The sequence below is a fragment of the Limulus polyphemus genome, unplaced genomic scaffold (genome assembly GCF_000517525.1).
Source record: "Limulus polyphemus unplaced genomic scaffold, Limulus_polyphemus-2.1.2 Scaffold2705, whole genome shotgun sequence".
Classification (NCBI taxonomy): domain Eukaryota; kingdom Metazoa; phylum Arthropoda; class Merostomata; order Xiphosura; family Limulidae; genus Limulus; species Limulus polyphemus.
In genome coordinates, this window is record NW_013668315.1 from 49192 (window position 1) to 73438 (window position 24247).

At 34.6% G+C, this 24247-nt stretch overlaps 1 protein-coding gene across 1 annotated transcript in view; it reads left to right on the forward strand.

Moving 5' to 3' along the window:
• Nucleotides 1–24247, forward strand: part of LOC106467681 (VPS9 domain-containing protein 1-like) — a 78557-nt gene that overhangs the window by 32571 nt on the left and 21739 nt on the right. Inside the window, exons 6-9 of the mRNA XM_022395888.1 lie at nt 345–397; nt 8227–8296; nt 10209–10294; nt 20287–21012. Of these exons, the coding sequence (XP_022251596.1) occupies nt 345–397; nt 8227–8296; nt 10209–10294; nt 20287–21012 (935 nt within the window). The remainder of the gene's footprint in view (nt 1–344; nt 398–8226; nt 8297–10208; nt 10295–20286; nt 21013–24247) is intronic.

A 24247-nucleotide genomic window follows, 5' to 3' on the forward strand; every position in this document is an offset into this window, starting at 1 on the left:
TCTTTGTTTCAGATATAGTAACTTTTGTGTGTTATTAATTTTTAAGATAACGTTTTGCAGAAAGTATATTACACTTCCATTGAGCTGGAAAGATTTAATAGCTTCATGTTGAATAAGGTCCATTGAACTTGCCTATAAGGCAAAGAACTGAATAATATTTAATTATAAAGTAAGTTTAAATATAATCAAAATATTTATATTTAATATACCTATATATATTTTTCTTCTTGCCTTAACTGTTCATGATTTTCCAAGTACTGAATGCTATGAGCCATGTTTATGATTGTTTGTAGAACACTAATAGATTTGTGTATGATTTATTTGTTTTTCTTAACATGTAACAGTTTATAAAAGATCAAGAAAGAAAAGAAAAAAGAGCTCTTGCAAGAGCAACAAAGTAGGTATTCTGATGATTTTCTTTTTGTCTAGCATAATTCTTTGTAAAAGATGACAACTCACCTCCATACAACACACAGAGATGCTATTTCCCTCAGTGTCTGTTTGGGATTTGCAAGCTGCTAAGTTTGAGTTAACTCCCACCTAAGTTCTCATGTTTAACATGAATTGCATTGGTTCATGATGATGTCGCCTGGCATGGCCAGGTGGATAAGGCGCTCGACTCACAATCTGAGGGTCGCGGGTTCGAATCCGCAGACCACCAAACATGCTCGCCCTTTCAGCCGTGGGGGCGTTATAATGTGACAGTCAATCCCACTATTCGTTGGTAAAAGAGTAGCCCAAGAGTTGGCGGTGGGTGGTGATGACTAGCTGCCTTCCCTCTAGTCTTAAACTGCTAAATTAGGGATGGCTAGCGCAGATAGCCCTCGTGTAGCTTTGCGCGAAATTCCAAAAACAAACAAACAAACAATCATGATGATGTCATCACGTGACGAAAGACCTCCACTAATAAGAGGACAACACAACCTCCATGTTGGTAACTCACTCTATGCACTTGTGATAACTTTTCTTTCTTCTAAGCATTACATTGAACAAATGTATTCCAATTTCTTTTCTCAGTTCAATTTGATATGATTTGCATTTATTAAAAAATTAGTTTTTGTTTTACATTGGCTTTTGTTTCCAAAGTGTTGGTTATTATCTTGAATTCTCAAATGATGGTGTCTTCTATTTAGTCCTGTGTGGGTGATGATGTTATACATCCCCCTTTTCTACTATGGTTTCTGGAGGCTTGTTGACTGTTGGGGATTTTGTAGCCTTTATTCAGTGTGTTGTGAATGACCACATGCTTACTAGATCTTATATTTCCATTCCTTCAACTAACTTTCTTTCTCCTCAGTCGTGAATGGCTTATTGGACTATAAATTTAACCTTATTTGCTTTGGATAGTACCTTACCTTTCAAGGAATTACCTTAACCTTCCAATCTCTTTTTGTATTTCATTCTCAGATATGTTCCTTTCCTCATCTTTCACATTTATCTTTTAATATTGCCCATTTTTCATTCCATGAATCTAATTCTTGGGATTTCTTTGTCTTTCCTTCTTGCTTGTTATTAGGGTTTATGCTGTTTCCTTTCTCTAACAGCTCCTCACTCACACCCTAGTGCCTTTTGCATTCATAACTCTTTTTGTTCTGACTTGCAGATATTCTTCCTTTCTTTTCAAGATTCCCCATCTTTGGTACCTATTTGAACTGCTTTTCGATCAGTTCCCCATTTTTGTATCTTTGTCCTTCTCTCACCACCCTCCTGTATTCCCTTTCCTCCCTCCACCCTTTGTCTGAGGCCCTTCATCATATTCTAGAGAGGTTCATCCCTTTCTCTTTGCCAGTTTAACCTGTTCCACTTCTTTTGCTCTGTCCCTCCTTACATAGTTTGGAACTCATTTGGTCAAGTTGCATTCCTCTTTACTGTACACCTTCTTTCTTGTGTTCATGGTTTTTGTTGGGCTCCCTTTTTTCACCCAGGCATCTTTGGTGGTGTTCGTTTCTCACTGGAGACCTAGACTGCAGTTGCATGATTTTGTTCTTCATTAACTTCCCAAGTTTTTCTTATTTCATGACCAGGTCCTTTGACTCCTGTTCCTCATCTGGATCAGTCTACCCCTACCATTCCCATTCCATGTTCCTCTTTTTCTCATTCTCCCACTACCTGATGTCTGGTTCCATGCTGTTTTTATCAGTGACTATCCCATCACATTAGACCCTGTGGGTATCTGTTTCTTCCTTTTTGCCAGCACTTGGTCTCAGTTATTGCCAACAGATGTTTTTCATTTTCTCACCAATTGTCTCTATCCCCACTCTTACCATTTCCTTTTCTCCTCTTTCTGACCTGGTCTATGGTCTTTTTCACCTGGTCTGCAGTTGGCCATGATTGATATGTCAAACACCTTTGTACACATCTTATTGCCCCATTTTCTAGATGTTTTGTATATTCCATCCATCAGATTTGTGTCTTCCAATTCCTTGCTCTACCCTTTCGACAAAGCGTTAGCCCTTTTTGTATTTACTTGTATCGTGAAGGCTTTTGCTTATCATCTTCACATTCCTTTTCTTGGATGATTGGCTTCTGTTGGTCCATTTTTGGGTGTTATCATCTTCTCACACCTCTCTTTTGCAATGGGCTACATGGTTGGGTTAGCTTGTCAAGATATTCAAGTCTTTTCTCACATCCACTACATGTTTGATACAGCTGGGCATTTTCCTCATCTCTTATCTCAGCCGAGTTCATCCTTCTCCTCTTTACCTGCAAGCTATGGAATATCTGGTCTATAGGATTTGTCCTTCTTATTCTCATCCAGTGTAAGGAGTTCTTTTGCTTTTGGAGGTTCTGGCTTCTCTAGAACCCCTCATTCCTTTGGGGCATGCATACATGTGGTTCCTCCAGTGGACCTTGGAGATCCAAAGGATTCCTTCTCGGGTTCCACTGTTCTCGATTGTAAACCTCTCCTCTCTCTGAGGAATTTTCATAGTGGTTGAACTCTACCAATACTTCTTCCATTGTTCCCTTATCAACTCCTAAACTGGATCTATCTCTTCACTAATGCTTTCCTCTTAAGTTGAGGCACGTCTCTGGATGACTCCATGACTTCTTGCATATGGATGCAGGACGAGCATTAACTTCACATCACTGTGCTCACACTGCTTGCTGTTCATTAGGCAGGTTCCCATTTACTGCTTTTTCTGCTGAATCAATCAATTATGATTCAGTCTGACATTTCCATGGTTGTTTCTTACATCAACCACAAAGGGCACACCCATTCCAGGACCCTTTGCTTTTGGACTTATTTGCATTGGGTTCTTTCTGTCATGTGCCAGGTGCTATGTATCTTGTGGCAGACCACCTCTCTCTCTCTCAGCTGCACTGGGGAGTGGTCTCTCAACCACCAGGTCTTTTATTGAGTTTTGCTCTCAGAAGCCTTTGCCATCCCTCTAAACTCCAGTCTTTCTCTCTTCTGGTCCATTGTTCTTCATTCGTTGGCTCTGGCTTTTGTAGCTGTTCTCCTTTTTTGTCTAATCTCTCAGGTGCTTGTCTTGATACATGACACTCCATCTAGAAACCTACTGTGGCACATCTTTAGCCGACTCAGCCTTGGTTTGTTTTGCTTCTTCAGTTGGTGTCAAGAACCCCTCCTTCCTCATATACCCAATGACCCCTCACTCTTGCTTCACCCTCACATATCCCTTTTTCATCAAGAGGTGCTGTCCTTCCATCTTCATGTGTAGGATTTTTCCAGTCCATTGCCCATTGGACCAAACTCTCTTATTCTGTAGCAGCCTACTCATCACATTCCTTTTGTCTTTCCAAGTTATCTGTCTATTGACAAAAGTGTCCGTCTTTCTTTATTGATCCAGCCATCACTCCTTTCCTCCCAGTCATCCTACTGTGAGCCACCTTTCTACCTTTTTTAATTGGCTGTTCGACCATGGTTTGTCAGTCTCCACTATTGCTAGCTATCAGGTGGTGTTGTCTGCTACATTTCGATTTTCCCAATACCACAGGGTGTTTTCTTCCCCTTTCTTATCTACTCTCTTCTGCTCCTTCCTTCTTCATTGACTTCCTCATCTAACTCCCATGCCTGACTAAACCCTTAATATGGTTTTGTATGCCATTACACATGTCCTGCTTGAGGCGTTGACTTCTTGTTCTTTGCACCACCTTTCTCTTACATCCTATTTCCTCCTCATTTTCACATGTGATCACTATCATTTGGGTGCCTATGCTATTGATGCTTCACACACTATATTCCTCTACCCAGACCAGTCTTGCCTTTCTCAGCCTTTTGCTGTTCATGAGGATAACCATCCTTTCTCTTATATCTCTCACCTCTCTGAGCATTCAGATCTCGATTGACTCCTGTATCCTGTTCTGTCTGTTCATTGATCCTCATCTTACCCTCGTGTGGATGTCGGTACACCACGAGGAGGTTTTGGATGTAGTTGACTTATCGAGTACAGTCCGCTGCGTCCTAGCCACTCTATGTCTCACAATTTCTGCCCTTGGGTATTATACAATCTACACATGGGCAAAGAGTGTACTTGGCTCAGAAGTGGTGCGGTTCTCCTCTTCTGATTTTTGGATCTATATCTCTGATTGTCAGGAGTATCTCTTGGACACTTTTGGGGGTACTTCTTTCCTTCCCTCCTTTTAAGTGTGGGATTTTATCTAATCTTGTGAGAGGAGGTAAGTACTGTATCAGAAGTTATAATTTTCCTATACTGAAAATGTATTTTGGATAGGTACTTACTACATGCGTCACGTGAGCATGTCATGCTACTATTGGTTAACCCTTTCGTGATGGGTTCAGTATAATATATACAAGTTAAGTATTTATACCATACCTTTTAATGCAGTAAGTGTATCTTAACAAAATTTGGTAGACTTTTAGTAAAGATTACATGTCTTTTGTACACGAAAAAATTAGATTTTTTAATGAAGTATTTTTTTTATAGATTTGTTTGTGAAAATATCGAGTCTGTTTCATTACCAGTCCAAATGCGAAATGATTTTCATGTTATAACTTAAAAACTATTGTTCTTCCCAAAAATCTCAAATATTGTTTGTGTAATCTCTAAAACCTCCTAAATACATTTAAAACATTTGTTTTCAGTAAAACTTTATATTTTTTCTGTTATTTTCTCTACCTTAACTCTATGGGATCTGTCAATTTGACCAGCCTCGTAACCACTATAAAAAATTAGGAAATATAAATTTAAATTATGCTTTTTTCGTTCTAGAATGACTACAGATTATAATGTGAAAACACAAATGTTTAGTCTAAATAGCTTGAATCTCATAACATTATACATTTATATATATTTATTATATTGACCTTCCAGCCATGCTTGGCTAATACAGAAGTTACAATGATGCGGTGCATGTGCACTCGTATCCAATAATATAAAACTGACCTTTAGTCTTTATAAAATGACCTGTGTTTTAGTGGACTAGTATTTTTTTAAATACAGTCACATTTCAGTTATACATTATATATTTATATACATTAATACTATTTACAAATAAGTTCTTAAACTTAGAACAGTAAATAAAGAAGTAAAGCAAACAATTATCTCTTCTAGTTATGACCTTTGTACTCGTTTGCTGCTTTTGAAATTTTCCATGTGGAGGATGTGAAAAGACATTTTTTTTAGGTTTTATATATATACATTTTAAATAACCAAAAAAAATCATAAATTACTATATCGATACCATAGAATTCCACTATAACTTATCAAATGTAGTAACTAAGCTGTATTTGGGTCTAAAAAACTATGAAATTTCAAGCTCACTAAAGACTTATCTTATCATTTGAAATCATGTATGAGAAGAATGAGATTAACACAATAACACATCATAATGGCTGAAAAAACTAGGGGGACATTCTGAGCTTCCAATTGGTTATTCATGTCATATATATAAAAGTAAGTGTATATAAGGGAGCATTTCCAAAAATGAAAGTGGTGGGCGGGGCCACTGTGTTTGATTCAGTACATGCTGTGGATGGTGTTCTGATGGGGATTCAGGCATTTCTCCATATCTTTCCAATATGAATTCTTTTTCATAATATATCTTCACAACAGTTGGTAAGATTTTGTTAAGAATTACAAATATTTTGAACAAAAAGAATGAAATTAATTAAATATTTCTTCTAAAAATTTGTTATCTGTTTCTTATAGTTATTTGCACTCATACTCTGAATAGTTAGAGTGCTAGGTGATTTTCATGTGAAGTATAAAACTACTTTTTTTTTCAGATTTCATTTTCATAACCTCTAGAACCTCCAAAATGAATATCAAAAATTTTTTCAAGATAAATGTTTATATTTAATTTTTCACTTTCTCTACCATATTAATAAATGCATCTATTATCAACAACTAAGAAATAGAAAAATGTATATACCTTTTAATTTTTTGTTGAATATAAACATGTAGTCAGATAAATAGGGGTTGGTTTTAAAATCCACTTTTAAGACTAGAAGGTGGGCAAGGCATCTGTCAGGAGTTAGGAAAATTTATTTCTTGTGGCAGTGAGGAATTGACCCTAAGGAATTTGAAAGAAGGATATGTAAACAGAGCAATTAACCTAGTTTCTGTCTATACAAAGAAGTATAGTGAAGAAGTATTGAAATTACAGAGATGAAAAATAAGATTTTGTAAACTCGTGACAACAAAACTGAAGCTTAATAATTTTCTTTAAGGTTTTGTTTGAAATAATGGAATTAAAACTTAGATAATATAAAACTTTGAATTATATTGTAAGTTATAATGCTAATTTCTTTGAAATACATTGATTTTAAAATTGCTTAATTAAATTTTTAATATAACTCAGTAAAAAAGCTCATGACACATGCAGAAAATGGTGCCCATAAATGTGAGTTCAGCAAGTGTTGTTTTTATTTTGGTTGTTTAAAGTGTGTTTCACATTTGGAGAAATATCTTAACTGATTTTCTATTTTTTGAACAATTAAGCATTAATACTGAGATATCTATCAGTTCACCTGACAGCACTGTAGACAATATAGAACAAGTATTTATGCCAGTTACAACTTTTACAGCAAGAAAGAATTTTTATTTAACAAGTACTATGTTTCAGTCACTGGTGCAATCATTCTCAAGTACACAGGTTTTAACATAAAAGAGTATTTTTGTATTTAAATTAATATTTAACAATGTAACATATGTAGGTGTGAGATCTGGTAATCGTAGAGGCTGGTAACACATTATTACTAACATATTTTGATATGTGCATCGGGGATCGTAACAGTTCATAAAAGATGATCTGTATGCTTCTGAAAAATATAAAGCCTGATGATGATTGCTAGTAAGCCCAACTCAGATAATGTAATGGTGGATATTCACTTGGCTGTGTAGGTGAAAGTTGACTTCCTCAGTCCACAAAATATTTTTAAATCAATTTTTATCTACACGAACACATGCAATTAATTCCAAAACAAAGCTTAATTGCTTCTCTGGGTTGGCAGGAAACAGTTTCTGCAGTCTTCCAATCTTGTATGGAAACTTTTTTTTATTTCAGCAAATAGACTTTGCAACTTGATGAGTGCTATATTCGTCTTGGTATTAAGCCTTAACTGATGTCCAATGACATATGTTGAGTTTGTGTAACAACTTCTACAGGTATGAGTATCATGATTGTGGTGTATTGGCCAATGATCCTGTCTCCTCAAGTTTATAGATAGGATTAAGAATGGCTCTTAGGCCTCAACAAACTCTTCTGTAATGACAAAAGGCTGCCCCTGCATTATGTTCATTGCTATAGCAAACTTCACAAGGGCTATCCACAAGGCTAACAAACACATCTAAAGCTGTGTCAGTGTACATACAGAGTAATTAGTGCCAGAGGTGACAGCATTAGTAGCACTCCCATGTGGCAAAACATGTAACATTAGGAAATACATTTCCTATTATCTTGTGTGTATACACTTAATTCATGTGTTATGATTTGGGAGTTATAAGCAGCAAAATGTGTGAAGAAACTTAATAGTCACTTTGTATTAGCATTACAAAACCTAAATGCTTTTTTTTTTACTAGAATAGCAAATGTTCTTGCATGATATTAAAGTAAGGAAATGATTTCTGTCATGTATGCTATCAAAGTCATCCATTATTTGATACGCTAACCTTCAGGTAAACAAAAAAAAAGGACATTTTAAATCACCTCTAATTGTTTTTTTCTAAAATGGAGCTTAAAGAGACTATGAGAACTTGTATGTACATGCTAATTAATGTACCTTCTGCTTCTTTCTCACAGAAAACTTCCATCTGAAGAAGAAAAGAAACAACAATTGTATGCCAAGATCCTTAGGATTGAAGAAACTGAGGTACATTGATGATTAAAAAAAATCGTTAGTACCTGTCTGTTTTACATAGTGTTAATCTTGAGTATCAGTTGATCTATAAAATAGTTCTATATGCTTTAATCTTTATTTCCTGTAGCTGTTCACTGCTGCTCTGATATGAATTCAGATTTAGTTGATTTTCATCACTATTCCATTTATTTTTATCTTAACATCACTTGAGCTGTATCATTATATTCTGATTTTCATGGTATGTTGGTATTCATGATTACTTTGTATTTAATACATTCTGATCTACATGAGTGTCCAATACTTCAATTTTTGCCATTTGTGAAAAGACACCACACTGAAGGCTAGAATTCTGTTTTCTCCTAATTTTTTTGTTCATTTTATTAAATTATATGTGTCTATTTATGACTAACTGCACTTCACTAATCTTTTTTTAAAATATACTTTGGTGTGAGTCATCCCTACTGTATTTTTGCATAAGTTAGATATTTAGTACTTGTACACCCTCTGTAATGGACTAAACAAAATGTTGCTACAACCAGGGTCAAATGAAAACAACATATTAAATATAACAACAGAAATACAAAGAAAAACTTTCAAACTAGAATACAAATTTTATCACTTACAAAAAAACAACTAGGAAACCGGTCTTTGGCCAGGTCTAGCTAAAATTGTTAATAAACAATACAATATAAATCTCAATGTGATGAATTTCAGGAAGTATCTAAGGAATTAAAAAATTAAAAAAACCTTATTTACCAGAGAATAATACAATGTTCCAAAATTAAACCACTTCTCAATATCAAGAACAATATTGAGCAATAATTCTTTCTAACTATATCTCATGAACTAACTCATTTTCAAGATCAAGGAAGGCTTTTTATTTAGTGGTTTGACCACAAGATTACATTTCATGTGACTAACTATTACCATAAACCAAAATAATCTTTCACAACATTAATATCTGTACACCACCATTAGAGGAAGCTTGTGCCAGTTTCATTTAAAATCAATGTGCTCTTGATAGAAGGTGAGTTATTGTTCTATTGTAACTAAAAACTCATAATTCAACTAAATGATAGAAGGAATGATAAATGAACAGTAAACAAAAACATACCAAAATAAAAGTAGAAATCGCTATCTTACACCTTTCCTTTGACTTCCTTACTTTAAACTTACATATTTTCCAATAGAAACTTGATCAGTTGAGCTAGGTTTTTCTTCTAATTATGATGGCATATCATTAACTAGTACTGAATCTACTAATCTTTAAGTTGTAGACATGAGCATATTGTAAGGGAAAATTTATCCTGTCTCCTTAACTGAAGTTTTTAGTAAGAGTGTGACCACTTAGTTAAAGAACTCCTTTAGATTTGAATGTTTTGTTGTTTCTTTTTTGCAAACTGAAACGAGCTCAAAAAAGTCAGGTTTTTTATTTTATTTTTTGATAGCCTATACTTTACTAATGAAACAAAAGTTCTATGACCTGGATTTATACATGATTTCAACAAAACTACAGTGAATAATAGGAATGCTTTTTTCTGGTGTTTATTATACATAATTCTCAGACAGTATTTCCAATGCCATCAAGTGAGCACTGATTGTAATGTATGATAACATGCAAATAAATTCCAGCAAATAATTAAAAATATGGCAAGAAATGGTTTGGTTTAAATTAACTCAGACAAATATTTTTTGAAACATGGAGGGTACCTGAACTATCATGGGGAAATCATGGAAGGAGTTAATGTGGATTACAGTTAATGTGGATTATAGTTAATGGAAAAGATTGTTGTATATCCATATTACCCACTCTGATTTTCAGTATGTTGTCATATTTTTTTGTTAATACTATTATTTCTTATTTGTGTCTTAAGCATTACCTTAAAACATTTTTCATCATCGGCTTGTAAATATAATTGTTTAGGACTGGCCATCTGATTTACGGAAGAAACTTGAAGAAGCCCCAGAAGACTTGGATGTAATTGAACAAGTTGCCCTGACAATACTAAGGTAGAATCAGTGAAATTAGTAGTTTTATATAATATTATGTTGAAAAAATAGTTATTCATCTTTATTCAGTAATTTGATATTATAGTTTTATTGGAAGATGAAATATTAAACTACATTAAAAATTATATTGAATTTATTATTAAGTATCACATGCAGTTTTTGGAATACAGTATATATATTTTCTTTTTTTAGTAGTATGTTACTATTACTTTTTAAGAGTTCACAGACGTAGAAGGTTCCTTTTATAATATAAACCTTTTAGAACGTTATTTTGTCATAATGATAGATTGACATGATTGTTGATAAAATTGATACAAAAATAGAGTTTGTGGTATCTTCACGTTCACTTGTTACATTATTAAGCCTATTTATTACCACTTTCTGAATATCAGCTCATAACATCACCTTAATTGTAGTTTATAGGATTAACCTTTCAGCTAGTCTTTCTCCCACTTGTTTGCAAGTGCTCACAATAGTATGTGACACTACAATCCATGATTTCATTCCAACTTCCTCTTTGCTGCTGTTTAGTGTGTTATTTGTTCAATTTGAATTTTGTGTCACTAATGATATTCTTCAACAGTGTAATTTTTTTACTTTATTTGTCTTAACTTTGTTCTTTGTTAAGTTGTTTGAACTTTTGTGTTAACAGCTTTAGTTTACTCTGATTTTTGTTTTTGTGACAGTACTGCTCAGCTTTGTTTTTGTTTTTAAATCTTCAGGTTTTTGAAGTTTGTTCTTTTCATCCTCTAGTATCATTATGTACTTGTAAACTTGATGATGCTATTTCAGATTAACTTATTATCTGAGGCAAGTAATTATTTGGTGTCTCCTTTGCTCTCCAGTGGATGTAATCTGTTATTTATACATGTGGTACTCATAATGTTTGGTCAGTCTCTGTTTCTCAGCTTTCTTTTCAAAATGTTTGTTATGGTTTTTCATCATAGAGTTATGATTTTAATTCCTCAGTATCAATTAGCAACACAAACATTTATTCTTAAGACTTTTCTTTTCAACCTCATCACTATCATAGATGAAATGTTGGGTTGAAGTACATCCATTAAGATTGTATTATTTAAAAATTTGCTGAGATATCTTTCTTCTGATAATCTCTTTTGTCTGAAATTATTTTAACCCAAGATTTTTCTTGCTTCTTCTTCTTCTTCCCCTTTGTCTTTTCTTAACTTTCTGATCAATTCTTTTTTGTGTGTTTCTGGAACTTCATTTTATGAGTGTTTTTGTTTGTTTATATTTCACCTCCTTTCTTTACATCATGTTGCCATCTGATAGCCTGATATTTCTTTTTCCAAGGGATATTTTTGCTATGGTTTAATCTTTTGCTTCTTTCTCTTTTCTTGGTAGAAAATTTTGTGGGACTAGTTGAGAATGTGTTATTTGAATTTATGTTGTTTTCCAAGTGATGGATCCATTTGAGAGTAAGGTATTTGAATTTTTGCTTCCTTCTAAATGAAAACTTGTATGGGACCAGTGTGTGCTAACTTCCTGGTGAATGTGTTTTTTTTTTGGCTAACTGAAAGCATAATGTGTCAACTTATGTTCTCTTTCTAGCAAAAACAACAATGAAACGTGCGGATTTATTTGTAAATGAAGCATTTGAATTACGTCTTTTTTCAAATGAAAACCGATATGAATCCCGTTGAGTGTATAGGGTTTGAATTTATGCTCTTCTCCTATTGGAAACTCGTATGGAGCCAGTTAAGAGTATAGGGTGTGAACTTACGCTTTCCTCCTGGTTACTCTTCATTTGAAATATGGGATGTTCTAAGTTCTTCATTTGTCAAATGAAAACCGATATGAGTCCTGTTGAGTGTATAGGGTTTGAATTTATGTTTTCCTCCTGTTGGAAACTCATATGGAGCCAGTTGAGAGTATAGGGTGCAAACTTACGCTTTCCTCCTGGTTACTCTTCATTTGACATATGGGATGTTCTAAGTTCTTCATTTGTCCATATAGTGAAATTTCTATTTTATGTTATTTGCTACATTTGTGTCACTGAGTTCTTTGACTTTGAACTTGGAGGCTATAATCTTGTTTGATGGACTCATATCCAACAGTACTTCTTTTGTTGTTTTTTAATGAAAGGAATTTCTCAAATTTTAGTTGTTTAACTCTTTCAATTCGGGCTCAGTCCCTTGGACTGATCTTGTAACCATTTTGTGCTTGTTATAGTTTTCATGCTATAACTTTTAAATTAGTAAGAGAATGTTAACGAAATTTGGCAGATTATCAGTAAACATTACAATGCTTTCATATGCAAAATATCTACTTTTTTTATTAAATCTTAAGTTTTGTAAATCAATGTTTTTTTCGTGCCATTTTATCTGTTCACATCTTGCCTATCTATCTATCATGCAGAGAAATTTTCATTTTAAGATTAAAAGTACTTTTATGCATCAGAAAATTTTGAAATTTCTTTTGCGAAGTCTTTATAATGTCCAGATAGTTATCAAACATTTCTTAAGAAAAAAAACTTTATGTATTATCTGTTATTTTCAGTAATTAATCTCTGTACGGGTTCGGTAAATGTGACCGATCTCACAACCACCATAAGCAATTAGGCAATAAACATAAATTATGCATCTTTCTTTCTAGAATGACAACAAAGTATAACATGAAAACATAAACATTTAGACTAAATAGCTTAAATCTCATAACATTATACATTTATATATATATATTTATAATTTTTATTATATTGACCTTTCACCCCTGCCTGGTAACAGTAAAGAAGTTAGATCCATGCGACTCGCGTGCACTCATGTTACTCTATCAAATAACATAAAGGTGACCTTTGCTCTGTACAAAGTAACTTGTCTTGGCTGTGTTTTAAGCGATTAGTATTTTGTAAAATATGGTCACATTTCAATTATTATACATTATGTATATAGATTATTGCTATTTTGAAATAAGTTCTTAAAGTTATTTTTCCTAAACATAGAACAGTAAATAAAGAAGTAAAACAAACAATTATCTCTTCTAGTTACAACCTTTGTACTCAGTTGCTGCTTGACATAGGTTGCTAAGCCTTTAAAAATTTTGCACATGGAGGATATAAAACAAAATAATTTTTTTTAGGTGTTATATATACATTTGAATAACTAAAAAATCATAAATTACTACATCAATATCATAGAATTGTACTATAATTTATGAACTTAATAACTAAGCCGTATTTGGATCTAAAAAATATGAAATTTTGAGCATACAAAAGACACAACCTACCTCATTGAAAACTTGTTTCAAAGGAAAGAAATGGTGGAAGGAACATTAGAAAGGCTGAGAAAAACCACTAGGGGTACATTGTGAGCTCCCGATTGGTTATTCATGTCTTATATAGAAGTAAGTGTATATAAGGGAGCATTTCCAAAATTGGAAAGAAGTAAGCTGGGTGCCACTATATGTGATTTATTACGTGAGCAATATCTTCACAAATAGAAAAGATAATACCTTCTTATTTTATATTCTAGCTTGTCAGTATCTGTAATTTGAGTTTCTAATTCATATGAAACTATAGACTTAATATTTTGACTTTACAAACATCTAATTTGAACCAGTGCTGCATTCAACATACCACGTGACACACAAAAAACGATGTTTATCTGTGTTTTTTTTAAAATTTGAATTATAGTCTAAAATTTGATACCAAACTTATTGATATAAATTCTTGAAATAGTAGTTCAATGAAATTTTGAATGAGAGTTAACAAACAAGATGACATGGCCTTTTACCTGTGACCCATATCGAAAGGATTAAGGTTTATTTTTATTTTTGCTAAAACTTATTTGGTTCATAAGGATGTCTGGATGTTTTTTTTTCCATCAACCTCTATTTCCTTTAACATAACTTACTTTGACTAAGCATGGATAGTGTGTTTTGCCTTGCCTAGTATGTTTTATATTTCTTGGAAGCTTTCAAGTGTAATCACAGGTGGTTTTTCATACCTTGGTATTTTTATTCCTACCCTTATTCTCTTTAAGAGTTGATTGATACAAATATTTTAAGGTTTATGGAACTTGAGTGTTAGCTTGTACAGAAAATCTCTTTCATACCTTCCATAATTTGACATCTAACTGTCCTTTTGTTCCATGTAGCAGTGCATGGGTTATTGTCCTGCAGGTCATTCTATGCATATAACTATGTAGATACTGTTTAACACATTTTTTCCTTTTATTCACTTCATGTTGCTATGCTATCTACCTCTTGTTCCTGACTATCCACAGTAATAGTGATGTTACAGTCTACCAGAAATTTCATTGAGATAAGTTGCTTTCTCAGGTTCACTTTTATAAATACATTCAGTACACCTTGGCATTCCTTTCAAAGGTACTGGATCCTACCCATGCGGTTTGACTTAGCCCAATCATGGAATTTACCTATTTACTCAGTATTTAAGGGTATTTGTTGCTACTAGCTCAAAGTTTGATAGGCTCAGGTATTTTGCTGAATATTCTAAGTTGTGCATCTGCTCTAGGTTTTTTTCCATATCTCTTCCTGTGTATCGTCCATATATTATTTGTTTCTGCACACTACTCTAATGGAAATGATGCTTCAGTTTTCTTGGCCCCTAAGTTCTCAGGACAGTTTTGAGAGATTTGACTTTTTTATGTGCCCCTTCTATGCTGGCTTTCACATACTTTTTAAGACTTCTGGGCAGCTTTTTCTGTGATTCATATTAGGCTTACTCGGTAGTAAATAAATCCCCTCCATGATGCTGCTCCTAATTATTTTTGATATGTCCTGTTTTTAATGATAGTGTTTATTGAAGTCAACCTAGATGAAAAACAAATCTTGTTAGTATTGAAATTAATGTCAAATAGTGGTTACCTTCTGTGGTTTTCAGATATAATGAGGCATTGAATTTAGCAAGTACTATTCTAAACATTTACAAATACATTTTGGAACATTTTTATGGAACTTAAAGCATTTTAAACAACAGTTGGAGTGATGTCACAAGATGGAAACTGAAAGTAACAGCAGATTTTTTAATACTTAAAATACAGTATGAAAATGATCCTAAAACTTCAGTTTAAAAAATCTTATATTTACTCATTGTTTATATAGCTTTTTGTGAAATATTATGTATAAATTCTCGAGTTTAATTGACAGTACTACTCTTGGACCTGTTTAGTTACCTAAGAATATTCTTAAAATACCTGAACAACGATGAATTTTAAATACTTGTTTTCAAATATTAGTATTAGAAATTCAGCGAACTTTATGCTGAATGTGTTGTTCCACAAATGTAAAAGTAACAACAACATTCTGTGTCCCAATTTTACATGTTTGAAGATCATAAAAGCTAAGTAGCACAGTTATAATACCTGTAGAATTTAATATGTTCTTAAGTACTTATGGTAAGATTGCAACAATTCAATCTCAACTATGGATAGCCTATACAATCACCTAAGCCTAGTTCTTAATTAGTAACTAGTAATTAACAAATTTCCATTTGTTGTTGTGATGGTAACCAAGACACATAACTCATATATCATAAAGGTTTATGGGAAACCCACAGTTATGGGCAAATACTTCGATGATAAAGCAAACCACCCCAAAACAGTATAAAGACAGGTGTCATAGACTATACTGTTTCCAGAAAGAAGGAAGAAAATTATCAAGTGTTCTGGGTATCCATTGTTGTAGTGATGTGTATCAAGTGTTCTGGGTATCCATTGTTGTAGTGATGTGTATTTTCTTCTATAGAAGAAAATAAACATCAAGAATAAGAATGAAGGAAATTACAGGTTTACAGGTATGCTTCCTTATGTCAGAGGTCTCTCTGAAAATGTATAGAAAATATGCAAACTACATAAAATCAGAACAGTATTTAGAAGCCACATTGCAATATATTGCAGTTAGTACACACCAAACCACTTAAAGAATCATTGGAGAGAAAAAACACTATTTACAATATTTCCTATGAATGTAGATTCCAGTGTATTGGAAAAACAAAACAACCAACAGAAGTTAGAATTCAAGAACATAATGAACATACAAGATTTGGTAATACAGATCTATGTGCAATAACTCATCATGCAAGAGAAGAAGACCATAAAATAAATTGGAGTAACACTAAAGTAACAGGATATGAATAAATTATTATAAAATTCTTCTTGGACAGTTATGCTAAATCATAAATAAATACAGCTAAAAACGACGACCTCTTTTGTTTTATACAATAAAAATTGTTTTATTTGAGTATGTAGATCAGTCTAAAAAAAATTATTGTGTAAACCAAAAGATTGCTGTTTTTAACTATTGTGGCTTCTAAATATCTTAATAGGATATGAATCACACATGACAAAAATACAAGAAGCCTTCTACATTCACCTAACTGACAAGAAACTAAGTCAACCTAGAATAGATGTAAGCAAAACCTGGATACCCCTTTTGAAAACATTCAAATATTTAGTTGGTTCAAGTTCTAAATTAGGGATACCCTAGTTGAGTGGTAATTCACTTTATTCCCATCAAAAAGACCAGGGGTGGATTGAGGCAGAGGCTATTGGGGCTGTAACCCCAGGCTTGGTCAAAAAAGGCCCCTTATGAAAAAAATACTTAATAATAATCATTTGACCAAGTCTTCTTTTTGAAGAGAGAGTGTATGTATGTGTGTGGTGTGGATAGGCCTGTTGTGCAGTGTAGAGAGTGGAGAGATTTGATTGGCTTGCCTCCGAATAGTGTGACTAGGTGTAGTCCTGCTCTGACCTAGCACATTTGCATACAGTTTGCAATGCAAGTGTGCTAGGTCTAAGCGAGGCTAGACCTAGTAATGCTAATCGATTGATAGGTCTCGGCCAATCAAAATCTCTTCCCATTTTTAGGACACTGTCAGCCAGGATCTTTCCTAGCAGCTTGCACCTGATAAACTGTTTCTTATTTATCGTATGATCAAGAAATAGGCCTAGAATATGACTAGACCTAAGTTGTTAGGCTAGATTGAAGATATCTAAATCTTTTGATTCTTTATTCTCAAAGTCTTTGGATTTTCTTCATAAAAAAAGAGTTTAGTCAATGCTAACAAGACAATTAACAGTATTTTAAGCTTTTAGAATATATCGTATCAATTTTTTATATTTCTTGAACAGAATTTACAAATTGTCATCCCATAAAAAATCCATAATTACTTGTGGGCATACATTGACCCACTGATCAGCTGAAAATAATTTTTCATCAGTTTGACAAGCATCATTAATTGGAAGGTATAGAATACAAGCCATCCAAGTACAAAATTGGAAATTTTTGAGTTGAGTACAGAAAATGATATGTGATGATTTGTTATGAAACCATCAGGTAGCTCATTCTGGCATCTCTCTCCCTCTCTCTTATACACACATACACAAGTATGCTTATATGTGCACACAGAAACACAAACAGTTGGGAAAGCTAAGATCGAAGAAAGAGGAAGAAAAAAATTAGAGAAGGAAGCTAATGGATTTATGGGATTTGTCCTCTAGTACCAAAACCCTTTCCAGCCGAGATAGTGGAAACTACAATGTAGACACTAAATTTCTGGATGCTGAAGACCATCAATCACATCATATCAAATCAAGCCATTACCTTCAATCAGAATGTGTTGAAAACATAACAACCAAGCAGGACTGTGAAAACAATCATGTTGAGACTACAACTTTCAGTGATGATGACTGTCAACATCATCAAATTGAATCCAGCTGCTACCAACAGGAAAAAAATTAATTATTGGAATGCTGATGAAGGTACTAACTAACCTATCTTTTACATTTGATATAGGAACAAGGACACAAGTTTCTGATGAAATGAGAGATTTTGTTTGTGTGTTGGAGATTACCTTTTTCCAGCACATGGATACAGAATTAATGCTAATGCTCAAGGACTTTTTTTTTATCACAAGCAGTTGAATGAAGAATAGGTTAAAAGAGACTGGCTGTGCTACTCAGCATCATAGGGGGACATCTTCTGCATTATATGCAAATTGTTTTCAGCAACAACTGGTTACTCTGACTGGAAACATACTGCAAGGGACTTTAGTCAGTATGAAAAAAAGCTCACTGCATCGAAGTTATATCAAAAAATTTGTTTTTTCATAAAATTGGATGAATAAACAAGACTTACAGAGCAGCTGAGGTCAGAGAAAAAATACTGCTACCAAATTCTAGGGTGTATTCTCTTATTTGTAAAGTTTCAATCATCCAGAGAGCTAGCATTCAGAGGAAGTGATGGAAGTAGTTAGTTCAGTGCCTAATGGCAAACACTTAGAAATACTGAAGCTATTGGCTGAGTATGATAAATTTCTAGCTGAACATATTCAAAAACATTTAAATAAAGGAAAAGGTTATGTTTCATACTTATTCTCAAATGTTTGTGATGGATCAATAGAAGCCCTACACAAAAAGTTCTCACAGCCATTAACCAGGAAATCAAAATATCCAAGTATTACTCAGTGTCTGTTGTATTTACTAACCCTGATGAAGCTGCAAAGGCAAAACGTTGATTAAAATAAAATGTTCTTTTATAATAATCTGAAGTATAGTGGTCGTTTTTTCTAACCTTTTTAACAAAATGATTGTACTCCAGATATATCCCACATGGATCAACTGACAATCTTTAGATATGTTCTAGATGATAGCTCTGTAGAGAGATTTGCCAAATTCTTACTGATAAGCAATCACACAGCAGCAGAACTTGCTAGAGTTCTCATTAATTTCCTTGAAAGAATGATATAAGAATTCAATATTGCCGTGGTTTCTCAATGATAAAAGAGGTTATCATACACAAGATGAGCACCCATTCAGAAGCAATGCAAGCCTTCAAAATGGGGTACAAAGTCATAATGCAAGTGTTTTCTTCCATTACAGATGATGACTCTGACAAGCCTCCAGTGTGCTTAGAGTTAAGAAGTCTTATGCTACATTTGGAATAACTAGAAACAGGTATAATGAGTTATTTATGGAGGGTTATGCTGGAGTGGTTTCATATGACAAGTCTTTCATTACAGAACTTCCAGGACAGCTTATCATCTGCTAAAATCTCTCAAGATTTTCATGCAGGAATTACAAAATTCATTTCCTAGATATGAGGAAAAGGGTAAACAACTGTCAGAATCCAATGAACAAAGTATGCTGAGAATGATATGTGACCAATTTCTAAATTCAACTTTCCCAAATGTCCTGATAATCTTTAGGATGTACCTGTGCCTTGTGTCAAGGAATTGCTTGGGAGAAAGATTTTTCTCAATGCTAACAATGTGCAAAGACTGGCACTTTTGTACATAGAAAATGACTTGTTAGAAATGCCTTTGCTACCAAAAGAGCCAGGAAGACAGTAGTTTAACCAAGTAAAGATGATCTGCTACTACTACTTGGCATACTATGTGAATATTTATGTGATATAAGTGTGTGTGTGTGCACTTGTAAGTGCGCGAGTTGTTGAGTTTATGTGGATGTAGCTTTTTTTCTGTCTATATGCTTTGTTGTCCAAATGCAAATTTTGTTTCTATTAGAGCACCAATTTTCCTACACAAGAAACATCTAATATTGATCATTAATTTGTAGACGAGTCTTGCAAATCTCTACCCAATTTCTCTAAAAGTAAAAACATATCTTGAGGTCTTTTTTTTTTCCCTTAGTCCTTAGTAGTGATCATAATAGGCCCAGTAAATAAATTTAGCTCCAGGCCCATCTGATCCTTAATCCACCCATGAAGAAGACCCAGGATCAAATCCTGGGCACTACTAGCACAGAAATAGTCCTTATCAGAAGATGGCAGCAGGATAGCAACTAAAATGTAAAGTAAAACTAATTAGTATCTAGTTATATTAAAAGTAGATATTAATTAATAATTACACTTGGGTATAAGCTACTAATAAGCACATTGAATATGTTCTTGTTTTTTCTGAAATTATCAAGTTTCATAGTGTTTTCTGAATCAGTTACTGTAAAGGTTAAATACTGTTGATATATACTAATCTGTACCTCTTGATTTTGAACTAGAACTTCATCACATCCTCTAAGTCAGTGGATTGAGAAGACTGTGCTAAAGTTGCAGGACAGGATTAATGTTCTTCTGAGCCATGCCAAAGTCAGTGTTAATGATGTAAGTGATCCTAAAAATAGCAGCCTGACCAGTGACTCTCTGCTTGATTCCATAGTATTGTTACATGATGTGGATTTATCCTGTTCAACTACTAGCACATGTTTGAATAAAGACAGGAAACTTTCTAGTCAGTCTACAGAATGTTGCATAAACAAAAAACCATGCACTTATGCAAACCTAAAGACACCCAAGAATGATTTAGTAATTTGTTCAGAAGAGTTGCCAGAAAAAATTCTTTTTACAACTGGAGCTTTGCATCAAGATACAGAAGAAATTAATTTAGCTCGTCAACACAGTAATAGTATTACTCATTGGGAAACAAAAAATATAAATGATCAATGCAAGTTGAAAAATAGAAGATATTCTAATGAACAACTTCCGCCATCTGAGATTGTGTGTTCCAGCAACGAATCAAGTACCTTTGTACAAGAAACATACTCAGCTCTACAGCGTCATGTTGACTATATTGTTTCTGATGTGAATATAGCAATAGAAACAGTATTACAGATGTTGGGCCTGATGCATGAAGAATTAAACACAGAGATTGCACAGGATATATGTTACAAAGCAGTGGAAGCATGTTTGCTCCAACCACTATGGCCATTTCTGCTAGCATTACATCGGTAAATGAAATTATATTAATAGTTTTATTGTTCTTATACTAGGAAGTTGTGCATCATTAGTTTTTACTCCTTAATGTAAATCATCCAGTCAGATAACATGATATAGTAGTTTTTTGAGCCTTACTCTAGTAAGTTACGTAAACCAGGGTTTCTGCATATTTTCTTCAGACAATGTCAGTTATTTACATTTATGTCCTACTGTCTTACAGTAGTTTTCAGATATGATATCTTACCCCCCTCTCACAAGATGCTTTCTTGATTTATACTTCTCTCTATTGGCGCAAATTTTTGCTCACCACTAGCCTTGATACTCCCACTTATTTCTGCATACTAATAAGCAAATGATTATGTATCAATGCTACATCAATAGAAGTGCGACATTACCCCTATCGTAACTAGTGCCCTCTCTAATCTTGCAGCTGTTAACCACTTCTTGATTGGTAGTCCTATAAAATAGGCATGTTTTGCTTGTGGTTTGATTCACTTATCCAAACGTTTTTAGCTTATTAATTTTTCTACTTTAATTACATTGTTCTTTACCATTTTTATTCTCTTTCGTGGAGAGTTACGAATTATTTTATTTATCTTCTCACCTCTTTCAATTTTGTGAGCTATGCACTCACAGTTTCAAATGGTTATGACTACACCAGCTGCAGTGGAATTACTGATCACGTCAAACGGGTCAGAAACAGGATTCTCAGCCCATGATGTGACAGCTCTTGTCTGTTGAGAGTTGAGCAATTTCATGCAACAAACAGAACAAAATGATTATTGTCTTATCATGGTTTCCAGTGATTGGGAAGTTTTAGATTAGACAGCCTTTTTCTCGCTCCTGAATATGCCTATCAGTCATGTGTCATTTTGGGTGACTTGCCCAGACCTTTTCCTTTGGTAGATTTGATTATTCAGGTATATTGTGCTCTGTCCTTATCTCCCATTTCCTATGTTCTACTCCTGCTAATCTTGGGGTCTAGTCTTTAGGTCATTATTTTAGTATTTCCTCTTTCCCTGGATATTGGGGTTCATGTGAGTCGTTTTGGGGAGCATTTGGGTTTGGGGGATAAGTATGCCTCAATCCCCATCTACTGTGGATGATTATGCTTTTCATTATCATCGTTTATCTTTCCTTATTTGGACTCAAAGCATTGGTGTTGCCTATCCCAATAATTCGATTACCTTTTCTTTTATTTTACTCTGATCACCATTCTTGGGTCAGGGCTGCTGGGGACCAGACTCCTTCAGACTGGGTTCTGAATGTCATTTCAGTAAGTCTGGTCCTCTACTTCCATTCATCTCCCCTATTGTCTCAAATCCCATTTCCTTCCCTTTTCTTCAGGTTCCCGTTTTTTGCCCGCTTGATTCATTCCAGGGACTTTTGTTTCTACCTTTCTATGAACATATGGCTGCTTCTTGCCTCCTCACAAAACGACCAAGTCCTCCATCCTCAGTTTCTTCTCCAATACACTGTTATGGTAGGTTGGCTTGTCAGAGTAGAGCAACATTACTCACATCCACATAATATTATGGTTCATCTCAAGGTGTTTTTTTCCATTCCCACCTCTGTCAGACTTTATCTGATCCATTTCAGTTGTGAGCTATTGAATTTCCCTTATGCAGCATCCCATCCTCTCCTCCTTCTACTGAGTGAGAAGCTTTCTCACAAAGCCCTCATTCTTCTTGCTCATGCCCTCATGAGTCATCATCAGTGGGTTTTGATAGACCAGTGGAGCCTTGTTTGGGAACCGTTAGATGCCCTTCCCCTCCTTTACAGGCCAACTTCAGCTAATTGTTGGATCAAAACAATACTACTGTGAGTGTTCCTCTTGCTCCTCCTCTTTGTCCAGAATGTCAATTTTTCTGGTTGGGAGTGTATCTTGACACCCAGGAGGTTTTGGGCCAATGTTCTTTTTCAGAGTCCTCTCTCAATATCAATTTTGGAATTTCTCGCTGGTAGTCGGGCTTTCCCATACTTTGTGCATGGTTTAAGAGCTAGTTGGTGATGGTTCACTCCGATGTCTCTATGGTAGTCTGGTACATCACTAGGCAAGGGGCACTTTGTGGACAGACTTCTGTTTTCTCACATTGGACCTTCTGTGTTGGGCCCATTGCTGTCCCATCACTTTGTTGCCATTTCATAATCTGGTGCCCTGAATCTGCTCATGGATCAGTTATCCCATCTCAACAGGATTCTCCATGCAGTTTGGTCTTTGGATCTACCCATTTTTTTTGTTTTGTGTACTCTGTGGAGTATCCCAGATTTGGAGGTTTTTGCCATTCTTCTCAATACACCACTTCCCCAATCTTGGTCTCCTTTTCCTCATCCTCTAACAGTAGCAGTTGATGTTCTCAGTCTGGATTGACTGGGATGGTACCTGTATTTTCCTCCCACGTGCCCCTGCCATACTTCAGACCATTCTGTGCAGTGTTATACTGCTGGTTACGTATTGGCCAGCTCACGTGATTTTCACTGCTGCACTTGGTTTTGGTGTTGACTCCTTTTCCTTTATTTGTGACAATCCTCCATCAGCCTCAGTCTAGCTTGTGTCATCCATCTGTAACTGCACTCCATCTTCACACATGGCTTTGTTCGGTCCCTCGTCAAAAGGGCCGAATTTTTGTGTGTAGCTTCTGTTGTTTTCTATCCTGTTCTTTCTTCCTCCCTGAAGATATACCTATGTATACTTTTTTTTAATGGGGCCTTTATGTTACTACCTATTGTGGGCTTCCATTTTCTCAACCTCTCTGCTCTGCTTCCCTCCCTGGATTAGACCCTCTTTGTAGTCCTCTTTGTTTTTTCCCTGTCCTCCATTGGACCTTTTGTCTTCTTATTCTTTAAATCACCTTTTCTTGCATTCCCTGTTCTTGCTTATGTTGGAGTGCAAACATTGTTCTCATGGTGTGTTCTTGTTGGATGTTTGTGACATTTTTGTTTTCTTAGTTCCAATGTAATCCTCTTTCCTGACCATTCTTTTATGCTCAAGACTTTGGCTGCTCAAGAGAATACTTCTCTCTTCATTCAGTTTTCTCTTCTTTCCTTTTCCCACCTTTATGACTGTTCCAATCCCACCTGCCTCCTTTGCCCAGTTAGGGATCTTTGATGGTATACGACACATCGTACTGCACTCTTCCATGGTTCCCGAGTCCATTTGTTTCTTTCGTGAAATCCTCACCTCTCCCACAACCTTTTCCCCTTCCTTGTTGAATTTGCCATTTAATTTGCTTGGCATTCTCTTCC